This window comes from Falco naumanni, chromosome 7, assembly GCF_017639655.2.
Source record: "Falco naumanni isolate bFalNau1 chromosome 7, bFalNau1.pat, whole genome shotgun sequence".
In the NCBI taxonomy this organism is placed as follows: domain Eukaryota; kingdom Metazoa; phylum Chordata; class Aves; order Falconiformes; family Falconidae; genus Falco; species Falco naumanni.
Window position 1 is genome coordinate 37,660,148 of NC_054060.1, and position 16,475 is coordinate 37,676,622.

General features: G+C 40.6%; 1 protein-coding gene across 2 annotated transcripts in view; it reads left to right on the forward strand.

The window, feature by feature from the left end:
* Window positions 1–16,475, forward strand: part of BEGAIN (brain enriched guanylate kinase associated) — a 156,183-nt gene that overhangs the window by 86,452 nt on the left and 53,256 nt on the right. For both annotated transcript variants that reach the window (XM_040602187.1, XM_040602188.1), the window contains 2 exons: window positions 10,636–10,797; window positions 16,383–16,449. In XM_040602187.1, the coding sequence (XP_040458121.1) occupies window positions 10,636–10,797; window positions 16,383–16,449 (229 nt within the window). The remainder of the gene's footprint in view (window positions 1–10,635; window positions 10,798–16,382; window positions 16,450–16,475) is intronic.

The following is a 16,475-nucleotide window of genomic DNA, read 5'->3' on the forward strand; positions in this document are numbered from 1 at the left end:
CAGAAAATAGTGTCTCTTACAGAGATGCACCTTATTCCAGAGTCCTGTCAAGAGCAGAGTCTGGGCAGCAAGCAGTGCGAGGATCCCTTCATCTATGGTCAAGGCTGTTATGTCTCTGCTCTTGTACAAATGTTGCCTGAAGTTTGCCATGCCAGAATTCGACTCCCTTCTCTCCCAGCCTCACCAGCTGACTCATTTCAGGTGTCAGCCAGAGCACTAGGCAACATTTGGACAATGCAGACAATTTGGAGTAGGGCATGAACATGAGCAGAGTCCTACATTATCATGAGAAAATCAACATATTCTTCCTACCTCAACAGAATGAGTCAGAAAACATATATTCCTCTTTGAATTGCATGCTTTTCTTCTCTTGCAACTTTATCTTCCACCTGTTCACCCCTTCATTTTCCAGCAACATGGAGAAACAAATTGAACAGGGACAGTCTTTATTTAGACTTCTGTGGGATCACTCACTGGACCTAACAGTTTGCATTTAAGCCACTGACTTTAAGAGTCTTCCTGCCAGAGCTGAAATCAGTTGGTCTTCACAGCCTTTAGGAAGAGCCTACACAAAGGCACTAGGAGGCAGTTTGGAAGAAGGCAGAGATGGTAAGAGCTTCTGCTGCTTCCATTCTTTCACTCTGCTTCAGTCACCTTTCAATTTGGGCACAAGGCTTCTGCTTGTTCGCAGTGCACTGCATTCATTTCTCACACACAGCCAGCCTGACCACGCTCAGGTATTTAACCTCAAAAATGTCTCGTAAGCAAAAGTGGTCATCTTGCTAGTAGGAAACAGAAAAGTATTTTGAAGACTCCAGATCCAAATCAAGTGAGCAGAGGTATTAAACCAGTCCTCAGAGAGATGGCACAGCTTTTCGCTCTCCGTGCCGCCCTGTACCGAGCACGGCGCTGGGCTGGCCAGCACAGCTGCCTGTGGTAGATGGTACACATCCCATTTTGTAAGTCCACGTTCACTGCTCTGCACCCTTGATTTCTTAGTGCTCTGGCTCCCTAGATGCAGGTCTGGATTCCCACTGTTCGTGTTCATTTGCCCTTTGCAGTTTTCAGCACACGGGGGAATCACAATTTCCTGCTGAAGAAACTTCATTTTAAATAATCGAAACACCTTCAGTGTCTATTTCTGAAAGCTGTAATTTTATTCATGGTATTTCTATTCAATCCATTCAGAGCCTGAGGTTATGGATAGTACCTTTAAATAAAGGACAATTTGTATGTCTTTATTACAAGCATATTTAAAAATCTTGCCACGTTCCACTGACAATAATGGCATTCACTCAAGACAACTCAGTGCTGACAGCTAGTCCTCTAAGGGTTTTTTGCATGTCAACATGTAACTGAATTTTCATATCTTAATTGCCTCATATTACAGTTAATATTGAACATTCTTGGATAGATATGTCTGTGGGCTTTGGATACTTGTTATAGAAGTCACCACTTCTGCAATGAAAGACTGCTGGGTCAATATCACCAAAACATAATTCAGTTTTATTTTTAGGAGAGATCTCTCTTTTCCACCTCTTATAAATAAGCCCAGCACAGTTTAGACACACTTACCGTATAATACCTGTTGTCTGGTCTGAATTTTTAGTTGTGCAAATTATGCAAGACCCAGATACTCACATCTTAAGCGAGGAAAAGCTGCCTTCCGAAATCCAGCGATACTTCTGTTTTAAGGTAGTTGTATCAGCTTTCCAGGTGCTGTAAATAGGCTCTCAAGTTAAAGATCTGTCCTATAGCACTTTGGACTTCAACTGCTAAACATCTCTTCCCACCACCACCCCGTTTCCCTTCCAAATGACTTTCTCTAATGTTTCTGATAAAGCATCCCCTCTTCTCTGGTTTAAATTCTGCCAGAATGTCTGGAACCTAAGAAAAGGATGGTATTACTTGTTTTATGTGCCCATCAGTCATCTGGAAACTATCTAAGCTCCAGATTTGGATCACCCACACATTTGTTCTGAAACATATGTACAGGCCTTCCCTCTCACAATCCAAACCCAGCTTCAGGTTGTTTATTTTGAAAATGAGTACTGGAAAGAAAATTCAAGCAGTTTAATACTTGCAAGTAAACCTCCCCCCCCCCCAAAAAAAAAGCTATCTATCTATATAAGTATATGTATATATATATATCTATAGGAAGGAAAGATCTGCATGAAATTTGACAGGCAAACTGTTCATACTCCAAAGTTTCAAATATTTAACAAACTTCTTTGAAAGTAATGGAGAAATTTGGTGGATGTGCTGTAGTTAAAAAAAAAAAACCAAACAGGCAGACCCTGTGAAAATTTGGAAAAAAAAAAACCAAAACCCCCCAAAAAACCAAAACAAACAAACAAAGAAAAAAAAAACCAAAAAAAGTGAGCTGGACAAAGTGAGTGTGAGCCTGAAATTACAGGAAAATACCTATTGAAGAACTTGGATCCATATATGCCGAGGCATTTGTTTGGGTACAAATGAAGCTGCTGAATAAAGAGTACAAGAGCATTGGGATTTGTGGACTGGCTCTGAGTCTAAACTGCAGCAACATAATATATTTCCCCAATAAAACTAATTTCAAGTCCATAGTGAATTCTTAGAATCTGGATCTAGAGTTTGTAATTTGGTCCCATCCCCCTCCTAATCAGACAGAGCAAGCACAAGGTTAGCCACAAAGGCTGCAGACAAGGAAGTTAATTTTGGCATTACCCTTTTGAAATGGTTACCCTGAGCATGTAACACATAATCAAAACTTGATTAACATAGAAATCCAATTACTGCTTCATTAAAGCTGTTTCATTAAACTAGAAAACATTTGTAAAATGCTTGGACTTCATTTCCCAACAACTACAAATCTAACAAACATTGTTGAGGGGTCAGATTCAATGCCACAACTGTCATCTCAAAGCTGTCCCTCCTAAGCCAAGGTCTGGGTGCCTTTCTTGCAGCACATCCACACTGGGCAACATGCAGATCTGGTGTGCCCCATGCCTGAGCCGTGCTCCATGACCAGCAGCAGAGGTGTACTAGAATAAAAGGTCCTGGGTAATTAGACACCCCCCCAGCCACATATCAGCAGGAGTTGCTGAAACCAGAACTCCCTGGTATCCCTAAGGTCAGGCTGGGAGTGCAGTCCACCTCCATTGAGCGGCAATGCAGTGGCACCGAGGACCTGTTGGGATCTCTGCTAGCTGCAAACGTCCCCAGAGCTCTCTGTCCCCAGCTTGCTGCTCCCTGGGGTGCGAGCTGTATGTCAGTAAGAGGTACCTCAGGGCTTTGCCTCCTGCCTGGCTGACCTCCCTTGTTGCTGTGTTGATAGGCTCCATTCAGAGATGGGAAACAAAACCAGGGATGTGGCTGTTTGCTCTCCTGGAGCCAAACAGTCCGTCTCTTTGCAGAGGTGCACAGCAGCTTCACACTGTTGGGAAACCACTTCCAGAAATTCAAGTGCACAAACCTGGCCCCAGGCTTCCTGGCTGCCCACCACGTTACTGCTCCTGGCTATCATCAGTTGTCTGAGTGGGCATGACATGTCTGGGCTCACAGGTGGTCTCTTGGCCATTCCCAGAGACCCTCTCCTGCTTTAGACTCCTTCGCAGCAAGCACCCGTACAGGGCTGACTGGTTTTAAACTCTTACCTATATAAAAACCCACAGGGTAGAAGAAAAGATGTTTTCTGAAATCCAGTTCCAGCATGTATTTTTAAAATTCTTGCAGAATATAAAGATTTCCTTCAGTGCTCACAAATTCCTGATCCTATGAAGGCTTTTTTAGAATGTGATATATTGACAACATGAAACAGATCTGATAAATGCTTTAAAAGCATTTAGTGGTTCTTTTTTTTTTTTTTTTTTTTTTTTTTTTTTTTGTGGGCCTCCATGCAATCTAAGCACACCAGAAAGGGAATACCATTACCTCATGTCATACACACGGTACTGAGTCAGGAAGGAGGGGGTTTATCTGAAGAGATGCAGTTGTCTACATCTGAGCTACTTGACTAGATTCCCTCTGTAATTAACAGAAATGGATAAGTGCAGATTTGCATTACCTAATCTAAAAGTAGGCTTCCAAAATAGGTCAGATTAATTTCATCTTAATAGTACCTGCTCATCATCACTGACCCAGCACAGGTACCAGAGCTGCCCAGCAGTATTGCCCTAGCTCGCTTGGCCAGTATAACACAAGGCACATTTGCAAAGCCAAGTACAAGGCTCAGAGCCCCAAACCCCAGTCCATTTAACTCCAATCTACACATTCCTTCTCCCAAGGCAGGATGTTTACCCACAAAACACAATTAATTTGACTTACATTTCACAGCTACATTAAAACTTGTTTTACTACACAGAAACAAGAACCTTTGATATGATTTTTCCGTATTTTTGACATGAGCATCTATATTGCCCTTGTTTTGCGTTCCTTTCACTGCTAATTTCCCTCCTAAACACCATTAATCATATTTTGTTTTACTCACTCCTAGAGCTGTGTGAATGAACATAATCAGTCCATTCAGGGAGAATTTCAATAGTTCAAAAAATGAGTTTGCTCTGTTTTTTAAAAAAAATGCAGACTCATCTACAAAGCAAAGCCCTGGGGTGGCAAGCAGATGTAAAAGTGCTGCTGAAGCAGTTTGACCAGTGAGGTGGAGATGTGGGGTTTCCAGGACACTCCACCAATGGAGCAGCCCAACAGACATCAGTTCTCAGGGAGTAACAGCTCAGCTTTGCCTGAAAGCAAAGATGAACATATGAAAATATGTTCATCTGGTGCTTCTCCAGCCAGCACTACAGATGAATCGTGACCAAGGGCTGCAGGCTGAGATTGTCACATGTTGCCCCTGTCCATGGTGCTCACCAACCTGCGCACCCTTCCCTGGGGCTGAAGCTGTGCAGAGTGGCACCAACGTTCAGCTTAACATACAAGCTGGCAGGAACATCTAGGGAAAAAAATACCTGTTTTGATTACTCACTGCCCTTTGGGGACAGAGGTCTATTGCAGAGGGCGAGGTGACACCACAAATGCAAACACCTCTTTGCTTCAATCCTTGTGCAAGCTGGGATGGCAAACTTTTAACACCAGGAAAGAAACACAAGGAGTATTGGGTGGAACTTGAACTTGCCTGCACAGCCTTCTCATCTTTCTCCTGTAAAATAGACCTCTCTGCACTAAATGTGGAGCCTGAGCCCTGATAATATCTCCCCTGAACAGCCTCTGAATTATTTCTGGGGATCAACTCCAGCAACAGGATTCAACAGAGGCTTGGCATCTCTCTGTAGGAGCACTGCCGGAGGGAAAAAGGCTTCAAAGTCTCCAGCAAGGAGCAATTCCAAACCTGGCAATTACTGCAGCTTAAAATTTTGTGGGCACAAATTTCTATGCCAATATATGTTTTCATATCTATTTTATACTTTTTTTATTATAAACAGAGCTAATTGATGAAAATAATACTTTGCAAAGTCTGGAGACCTGTTTTTAATAACCTTTAAAGTAGCTTCCCTTGAGACGCTTTCTTTCACCAGTCTAAATATTTAATATTTAGTATTGTACTTACTGTCCCTGTTTTTAGAGAAATACTTTAATGAAGCAAAATGGGTAATGACTTGCAAACCACTGGTTGTCACAGGAGAAGGACTTTAGAGATCATTAGAAGAAATAGAAAACCACTTATGGAAAAGGTCCTACTCTACAGGATTTTTGAAGTCATCCTGTAATTCCACACTCCTCCCAGCTGTCAGAGTTTCAGGAAGTCCATGGAATACAGGATTTGTATTTTCTAAGACATAGCAGTACCAGATTTCCAGAGAATATTTTTTTATTTGCAAATAAATATTCTCCTTTCTCCTAGCTGTACTTTTTCCATGTAATTATTTTCTCAGTTTTAGATATGTAGTTATAGGTATAGATATAAAATAAAGAATCATAAGGACCCATTAGCCATGGAAGATAAGCTATGAATTATGATATTCTGATTTACCAGCATTAAAAAACAATTGTGCAGTAAACTTTTCTAATTAACTGGTATGTGACAGGCAGAAATAATATGCAGCTAGTTTATGGAGTTGGTTGTTTTGGAGAAGGGGGGAAAAATGGCTAACTTTCTGACTCCATATTTTTACTTTTTTGGGGTTTTTTTCCCTCTTTCCACTGTCTAAATTACCAAATTTTCAGGGCTACCCAACAAAATTAAGCACTCCTTATGAAAAACCCAGACTTCACAAGCAAAACCCACAACACAGCATAAAGTGGCTGTGTTTTCCACCATTCAGCATATTCTCATCAGAACACAATTTCTTTGTTTCTAAAATTTTTATCTTTCTGTGTAATAACTTGTATTTTAATAATGATTAATTGCTATTTACTTACTACTACATCTTCAGGAATCCTATCCGTCACATGAAAAGGGGGAGAAGGGAAATTTTCTCCACACTGGGTGTTTGATCTATCAGTGCCCCAGGAAAACCAAGACCTTTGTGCCCAGCCAGTGTCCCATTACAGGGACCCCTCACTCAACAGTCCGTCTGGGCTGGAGGGCGATTTGACTGACTGGCTCAGGGAAAACATGCCAACAGCATCAGGGGGACCCCTCAGCAGGTCTTCCCATTTTATTTGAATACGTTACCCACTGCCAGCAACTGCTAGCACCCGCGAAGGACTAACACTAATAGTTTCGAAATAATGCTCTTCATTAATGTAAACTTGTGACAGAATAAGGTTCAAAGATTGCTGGTGATAAATAACACCAACTGCAAGCAAGCTTTAAACAATATATCTAACAGCAGGTAGCGTAAGTTGCAGAAAAAGGTTCTTAACCAATAGGCATCCCTATAGGGGAGAAGACAGGTTCAGTCTGTCAACTGATCCCAGAAGTTACGATAGCATCTTCCCTAACTTCTCCCCTCATTTGTCCATTTGTTGTACTTCACAGTACATTGCATATTCATTCATCACACACAGGATTGGTTAGAAATTTCTCACTTCTACCTTGATTGGAAGTCCCTTCATTCCACTTAGAGAGTGGGTCAGCTTGACCTAACTTAGCAAACACTAAATCAGAGTTGAGTAATCCAGGAGTTTAGACAACAATTCTGCCCCTTTGGACTTATTTCAGTCCAGGACTAGTTCATCTCCTTCACATTTATGTGGAGCTTGAGTGACTCTAGTCATATGTATTGCTGTTACTGACTGGCATCGTATGCCCAGTAAGGGGCAGTAGCACCTTGGAGGCAGGTAACTTTGAGATGGAGGTGTGCGTTGGTATTACAATGTTATTACAATTATTTCATCTGCGGAAAGTCATTTCTCTACAACAGTTGCCTCAGCCACGGACACCTTGTGGATTCTTCATGCAACAACTGCTATGAGGCTTAGCTGTGTGGTGCCATCAAGTTCCCATTCCTGCAGGGAGCAAGAATGAAAAGACCTCAGTGTCTCCACTCCGCTCCACCCTCCATTACTCCTATCAGCAGGTGCTGAGCTGGCAGGGTGTGTTGCTTAGGGAGCTGTGGTGATGTAGATTCCATGCGTGCCAACCATCCTTAAAGCGACATCTGTATTTTACCCTAAAAAAAAGCTTTCTGTAATACTACGCTTCCATTAGGTCCCACTTCTCTCTAATTCCCCCCAAAGTAATTTTCCCACACCATCATAAACCAGGTGTTACTGTTCCTGTCTAAAAATAGTAAGTCCTCTTAAAAACAGCCAGCTGCTTTTGTGCGTTTCAGATGAGTTAAAGCACACACTAAGCAGGAGTTGTACTAAGTTTGGGAAGGTTTCAGGATGCCATCATATCTTTCCAGTTTACCTGGGAGTGAGTGGAGTCTTTTCAGAATTATGGTTTGCTGAATGAGAATAACTTTGAAGTTGCCTAACTTATGCCTTAAGCACTGGGTTTTTTCCTTATTCTGTACAACATTACAGGTATGCTTTACTACCCAAAGCATTATGTGGAAGAGTACACGTATGTGGACTGTTTCTCTAAAGCTTATTACTATAGGCTTGGTTTTAAATGAATAAATTATCCCATTCTGAAAGCAAAGAATTCAAGCATACAAACATTTCAAAGTGAACTTCAAGGTTGAAAAAAAAGGTTAAGCTTGAAGTTTAGACTTCAAAATTTTGCTGAAACTTTGAAGCCCTAGCACAAGGTTCAGGCTGCCAAAACTTGGCAAACCATCCAGACTTGAATTCCAAAGCACATTTTGCCATCTCAGACGAGCACTGCCTTCCACCTGAGGATTGAGATTTACCCAGAACTCTAATTTTGAACCCCAGATTTCCCCACATAGACAGGTCTGGGCACACAGGTATATTCAGAAGCAATTTTGCTGAAGGAGTCAGGTGTTTTACTCCTACCTAATCTTCACACAACTGAGACCCAAAGCAAGAACGTACCTACATGAGGAAGCAGCGGACTAAGTTATTGGAGACTGTTAGCTTTTTTCCCTATTTTGTTAAGCAGTCTCCAACTATTACTGACTTAAAACATCCCCAGCATTCCTGCTATATTTGTATCCCTACAGCCCTTCTTCCTCCCGGAAGTCAAACTGCCTGTGGCCAAACCTCCCCTGATCTGGTTTAATTTGCATTAACTGCACTTGCCCAGCATAGAGCAGCAGCCTGGCCATTTTTATCTAAAACCATAGTTGGAGGACCTACTGTCTACTTTTTGTACGAATCCCAGTGGCTGGATTTTTAGAGCAGCAGCAGACTTGAGATGAAATCTCTTTTCACTTTAAACACTTCTGACACTGTAACTCCCACTTCACAGAAGAAAATCCAAGTTGCCAGGCTACAGGAAGGAAAACTGACCACTCTTCTTTCTCAAGATGAGCAAATGAGTAGTGAGAACAACAGGACAGAAGCAGAGCAAGTGAAAGGTGTTATGATGTGGTAACATCATAAAGGAGGACATGCAGAAATGAGCAGCATGGGTTCAGAGTCTCATTTCCCTAGCTAATCGGGGGCTTTTATTCATCAAGTGAAATACAAAAACTAAATGATTGCATTAACTGGAGCTGCATTAAATGTCTGAATTAGAATGTGTTATTTTAAGAGAATATAACTACAAGTGGTAATCTAAGTATAACCGTAACCACGCAATATGTGTAATTGAAATAGAGCACTGTGTTGGCAAAACATTAGGCTGTTTCTGAGCTCTAAGCTGCATGGATCAAGTAAGCAGCAATTGTAAAGCTCTTGCATTAACTTACCAAAGCTCCTGTCGCAGCCTGTAGAGAAGGCAATCACACTGAAGACAGCTCAGAGAAGTCTTTCTTGAAGAATGGCATGTTGTTCCCAACTCTCTTTTTAATTAGAGGCCCAAATCATTATTCTCCTGAAGCTGATGGCAGTGCTCACTTGACATCAAAGGGAATCAAGTTTTGCCATTCTTTTATGAAGAATTATTTTTATCGTATGATTAAAAACAAACAAGGCAATTCACAGTGCATCACATGGTAGCACTTTTGTCTCAAGGTGATGGCAGATTCCAGCTCTGTAGTGCCTCAGAGGTCCCATGTGAAGCTCCAGGATCAGCTCAGTACTGAGGCTGCAGTGTCCAAACCAAGTTACCGTCACCTCCAGAGAAACCAGCTCTGACTGGAACCCCATCCTGCTGTGCAACTGGCAAACATACTAGAAGACTGAGGAGCTTAACAACTAAATAGGCAAGGATAAAAGATCTCTATTGTGCAGATAAGAACTGAGGCAAGTGCAGACTGGTTCCCCTGAAGCCTCACTGTCAATCTCCAGTAAAGCAAGGAGAGGATGGATCACCAGGTTTGCTGCTTCAAATCCAGAGGGATGATTTGGGTGCAGATGAAATTTTGACCTTCATGATAAAAATTTTGTGCAGATGTCCTTGCTTTATGCTATCTTATGTCATCTCTAAAAATAAAGAGAAGAGTATTAATAAAGTGAAAAACCTCCTCTCCAAATTCTGTGCCTAGTGCTTTGGTTTGTCAGAGCATAACTGAAGCTAGCTTACAAGCCGGGTGTAAAGTTCTTCGTTTGTGAAAGAACTGTGAAAACTTTAGGATGACACCTGAGTCTGGGAAGCCTTTGCTTCCAAATAAATGGGAAAATGGGGAAAGAGCCATAACTTTACAATTACTATAATATTAATTGATTACCATTCTCCAGAAAAAATGTTGAACAATGTCTCTAGCAGCTCTATGGCCAGGTATTGGGGTGAAAATTGAATCAAATCAAACAAAATTTTCTTTCTCCACAAAATACATTATAACTTTAATTATTGGCAAGGAAATATTTTTGCACAGTTTATGTAGAGTTGCTGCTCTATAGATATCTGCTGCTTCAGTCATAGTATGTTAAGATAACTCTAAATGAAAGGTCCCGTGTGAAACCAAACTCTAGACTGTATTTTGTATTTTAATGAGGATTCTTTCACAAAATATTCCATTATGGCTAATGAGAGATTAGCAAAGAAACTGCTAGAAAGGACAGATGGGAAGACAGTCAACTGTCTAAATCAGAAGATTTCCGAAGTGCAGTAAACAAATTATTAAGCACACTTCTCTGGCTTAATGCCAACCTATACTCTAGGGAATTGGTCAAAGAGTGGATCATGAAAAGCTTTTTGGGAGCAGCTAAATTCTACAGCTGTCATCTTTGTTTTTCTAGTACTTTGCAAGAACAGAAGGGGGAATTACGAAAGCGTCTATCATACACTACCCATAAGCTGGAAATGCTTGAAACGGAGTTTGATTCTACACGTCAGTATCTTGAAATAGAATTGAGACGTGCTCAGGAGGAACTTGAAAAAGTAACTGAAAAACTGAGAAGGTTAGTAACTAACTTTTTGAAATAAATAGTTATTAGGAATTTACAAGTGGCTGTGCTAAAGACATATGTAAGTAAAAATACAAGCATATAGTCTCAAAACCTACATCATTTGTTATTTATTGATTACGCATTGTGTTTTCCCATTGAATATATGTATTTCACTTATCTGAATATATATTACATACCACATGAAATCATTCATGTGATATGTAAGATATCTCTGTATTGAAAGTAAATATGCAAATAGAAATATACCTATATAGGTGCATATATGACATTGCTTATGTGTAAACACATTTGGGTTAGTGCCACATTGTGTAAACATACAAAGGTTATAAACACACCGCATATATATACTTATACTGTATATATACAGATAAAAATTTTTTAATGAGTTTGGCTGAATATTTCCTGTTGTTACTCACCATTGCACTGATACAAGAGAATAGAATTTGGCTCTCCATCATTCAGAGCTGAGATTATGTTAAATCCAAATAATAGAACATTTCACATCATGCTATGGCAAATCATTTGCTTTTTAGTCCCAAGTAGAACAGAATGATACTGAAAACCTATTATTGAAAAATGTTGAAGCTGTGGTACTGTACTATTGCAAATCAGTGGCCCAGTTAATGATAATGACAAATTATAATAAGCATGCACTCATGACATTCCTGGTACTGATTAAAATGGTCTGTAATCTAGCTTTAAATTTATCAGTGATTCTTAATATCCATTTTTTCATTTGTTTGCAAAACTTCTGAACCTACAATTATCCATTCGTGTGGGAATGCATTTGCATTTCTTGTGAGACTTTCCTAAACTGATGGAGATAATTGAACTGTTTGATTTAGTTCATTGAATGAGTCAAAACGAAATTCAGAATGGATCATTCCAGGGCTATACCCAAAGAAATATTTTTCATTCCTTGCAGAAGGCAAAACAAAAACCAAAACAAAGCCAGAAACCACCAACATATTGAGTCAACAAAACCTTTTCATGCAATTTTTAAACAGAATTTGGCTGTAAGACCTCAAATTAGGAAACATCCTAGTGTGATCTTATAACTTAAATGCTTCCCTAACTGGGGAGGCTTCTTAAAGCAAGGCTAAAATAAGCGAGTGTCGTGAGGATCTTAAAATCTACGTACATCTATCAAGAGCAGTCTAGAGGTTCTCTGTATTGTTTTCTTGCCAACAATATTTTTCCTAACACTTAGAGCAGAGCTATGGAAAGTAACTTCACCCTTGATGTAGTTTTGTTCCAATACACTACAGGACAGGGAATGTTGGTACTCTTCTCTTGAAGTGTTTTTTTTTGACACAGCTGCCATAAATCAGCAGAGGGGCTGACCGTCCCTCTTCTGTTAAAATGAAGAGGCTTCCTAGTCAGTAGCAAGTCTTTTGTCAACTTCATTAGGAACTGATGAGTTAAGCACCCTTCAAAATCCAGGCCAGGCAGTCTTTCTTTGCTCATGGCAAAGTCTAGCGCTCATACCCAAACATCAGATTTGTAGAACTGACTTTCCAATATTCTAATGGAATATCGTACCATATTATGAAGAAAACTGATATTAAATTAAATAATATTATGTTTTGGGCAGGTGATTACTCCCCTGAAGGCATGTCATATTGGAAGCCCAAAATATTTTACGAGGTGAGCTTTAAAAGCATTTCTATTGAGAATAGCAAGGCATACCACAAGCTGAATAACTAGCTTTCTCATCGTGGAGAAGGATAATGCCTGAAACAAAACTGTAATCCAAAAGCGTGTCAGCAACATGTCACAGAGGAAAATCAGTGTGAGAAACACAAGGAACTAGAATTAGTTTCAATAACGTGTCTCTTGCTTTATTCACTGCACAGGAAGAGAAATTCAACCCCCTCTAGTAAATAAGCCCTGTGTAACAAGATCCCACTTGCATGCTAGCAAACATTTCTGTTATTAAACTACCATTACTGTGAAGTGCAGAATTCTTCCAAGAGGCTGAATGGACATCCTTTTCTATTCCTTTCTGAAAGCCTTTATTGTCTTAATTTACCCAGAATTACCTGTGTTGCTGCTAGGCTTCCCTTCTCTTACCCAAGCAAGGGAGCCACTTATGTGGCTCGAAGGTCAAGTTTTTGACCTCTCTACCAACATTTAGAGGTGGCCTTTTTCTTTTTTTCCTGGTGGGAGCAAAAACAAGGCAGTGCTGAATAGGTTTGAAAACATTAACTGTAAAGTGTAGGTTCAGCTTTGAAAAGGTACTGAAGAGGTTGAGGATTTCATGTATTTCACAGAGGTCCCCTATCTGACCAGATCAGCATGGATTTTTTAAAATTAAAATCTAAAAAAATTTCAACTACCAATCTTGGAACCAAAGCTGGACTCCAAAGTTCATGTTGGGTTTCCTTCTTGAGACCCTCCCCTGGTTAACAACTTGGCAAGGTCCCCATCCTAGCTTTTACCAGAGAGTAGAGTTATTTCAAGACACAAGATACAAACCCATGCAAGCATGTATTTAGCACTGAGATTAGCCCCCCCCAACATAACTGTCAGCAAAAGCAAAACATTTTTACAGGCTAAAGGGGTGTTCTGAAGAGGAACCCCACAGCTGTGTTGGCTTTGGAATAAATAGGGGGGAAGTCTTGTTTTTGTGAGGAAGCTGGTGTAACTTTTGATAACAGAGAGGGAAAAGGTGCTTTGAACAAGAAGTTACTGTTTTAAGTCACACATCAAAGCTAAACTGTACTCTGGCTGAAATTCTCTTCTTCAGAGAAAGTCAGCCCAAGCCCATGTTTTACTTAGATATATTTCATGGCCTTAAGAGGGCTTGAGAGTGGAAGCAGAGAAACAGAGGCTTTTGCAGACACTCTTTAGTGGTGATCTGCAGTCTTAAAGAGGAGGGTGTTGTTTGTTGGGTTAGAGCACAAACACCTAATGTTCGATATGATCAGAATATTTTTCATTAGCCCCTAATTTGGTCAAGAATCTAAACATGCATTTAATCCATGCATTATATGCATCTGGAAGCACATGATTATCACCTAATAATATGAACAACACAAAAAGCCTTCGAAGAACAATAGTAAATTATCAGTTCACATTACTTCATTCTTATAGCAGTTTCATAGGGTATTGAAGCTGACTTACTCTTCACTTTATTTACAAAGAAGCCAGATTTACAACCTTAAAATGTATGGGAAGGGAACCTAAAGGGTGTCCCTTGAGCTCTCCATGTAGGTCTACACTGCAGAATAGACTGTGGTATGGAGACACCTGAGCTAGAAAAGCCCTGAAGCAATACTTTTTCTCCTTTTCTTTCAGGAATTTATGCAGACGCTTTTGAACCCATGCAGGCTTTTAGGAGGTTGCAGGTGCTAAAAGTTTACATCGGCTTTACACCATATCTACTTGAGCCACTAGCTGCCTGGGTACAAACCACGTTTAACCTATTTTGCTTTACTAGAGAGAAACTGTAGACCATGACAGAGAAGAAACCGGGGTACTTCTGTTCCCAGCCAGTGGGATCTATCTTATTTTTCTAAATCCTTGTTGCCTGCACCATGGCATGCAGCCTTACCAGCAAAACATAACTATGTTTGTGCTGAGAGGCTCTTTGCAGGCAAAGCCAGTTTGAGCCTCCTTGCTTCCAACAGTTTCCCAAGATCATCTCTGCCTTCTGTGCCATGAAAAGCTGGGTACAGGTTAACCTGAGATTTTTCTCTGTTGCATTGACAGCTAAATAGCTGTGAAAATCCCAGGTATCCCTAGAGATGCACAAAGAAATGTCTATACAGAAGCTTAGGGGCAAATGCTGTGTCTAAGTGGAACATGAACAATGCAGAGATCCATAAACTTCAGTCAGTCCTTCAGATCACCTGGACATTTACACACTGGCACTGTGAGAACTGGTGAGGAATGACCAAGCCATAGGTTAGCACAAGTCTCATGGATTTGCAGCCCACTGGGGTCATCACCTTAACAAAGTGTCTACCACAGACACTCCTCACAGGGAGGAAAACTCTGCCTACCAGCTCTGTAAAATGTATACGATGATGAAACCGTCCCCAGGCTGCAATGCACATTTGAAACAGCTTCCCTGAGTCTGTGCTGACCTTCAAGTACTCTGGGGAGTTTCACCCGTGGGGATGTCATTATTTATGTTCAAAGAGCAGATGTCCTCAGCACAGACCTCCCCTCCCAGGTCTGTGCAGCAGATGTTACCTTATTACTGGGAGCCCCAGCTGGAACTCTGCATACCTTGCAAGAGGCACCGTGAGCTTCTGGCTTGCCCCCAAACGGAGAATTTTGATCATTTAACTGGAAGGAAAATATCCACAGCAACAGAGGCAGGGAGAGACCTGAGCCATCACATCACTTGACTTCTGGGAAGGGGCAGGCTGGACCCCTCAATCTGCAGCCATGACATGGTTCAAATTCAGATCCTTGTTCTGGTTTCAACAGTGGCTCCTAACCATACAATAAGCCAAAGAGACTTCTTTAATCTCAGTCCCTTCCTGATCATTATGGAAACTACACCCAGATCCAGGCTTCTCAGAGGAAGCAGCTTTCTGCTGAATGAGTGTGTATTACAGCTGGGTTCCTTCTTACGGTGAACACGCTTTCACATTACCTAAAATCAACTCGTCACTGAAAACACTTTGACCTATGGACCTAAGATTCTCAGTACAAACATATAGATTTATTCAGACAAACTTTTCACAGCTGAGCTTCTAACATTTCCTTTCCGTTTGTTATACCTGCTGAGGTGATATGTACAAACAAGAACAAGGAGTTACCCTCCTTACCTTCTGTGAAGAGAAAGGCACAGCTACTAGCAAAATAGCGATGTCTTTCCCACAGACTGCACAGCTTGTTCATTACGATACCAAGGTCACCATCTAAGCAACCTGAAGATCTACAAACTGAAACTTTCCTTTGGTGTATTGCTCTGGAATAAGCAGGGAAGCCTCATTTTGCAAGTCCATTCAATCCCTCAGTGCTGATAAAAATAAATACCCACCGTTTTCAGGCTAAGCTATCTAAATGTATTCCCTGAAGCAAAGAGGATGTGTTTAGCTCTTGAGAAAAGGCAATTCCTTGAACTTCTGTCAAAAGCAGAAATATTCTTTTCTAAGTCATGTAGTGATACTGGTGTGTTGCTTTAGGTACAGTCATTAGGTTTCTGCTGCTATTCTCCTTATTAAGAGAGCTCCATACATATTTTTCTGTACTGGCTAGGTATAAAGTTCAAGTTTCCTCTCTAACATGTAATTCCTGAGCCTGATGTAAAGCTACAGTCTCTTTGTGCAAGTTCCCACGCTGCGATGTGTGTCTGCACACAAGTGCAGAACAGCAAACATATTTTCACTTCCTGGTGGAATTTGCTGCTAAATACAGTAAGCAAACAAGACAAAGAAGTTTGCTTAGGAAGTAGGTGGCAATTACCTTTCAAAGGCAACCACTGACTGGCAACAGGAGTGATAAGAAAATAGACTTCAAGTAGTGCAAGGCAAGGTTTTGTACTGGTGTGAAAATTACGGGTAAAAAACAACACAAAAAATAATGCACTCAATTACATGATATCATCTTTGTTTTAGGATACAAAATAATTACCTAGCCTTACAAAGAATTAATCAGGATCTGGAGGATAAACTTTACAGAATGGTAAGTTATAAGTGAACTTTTATATA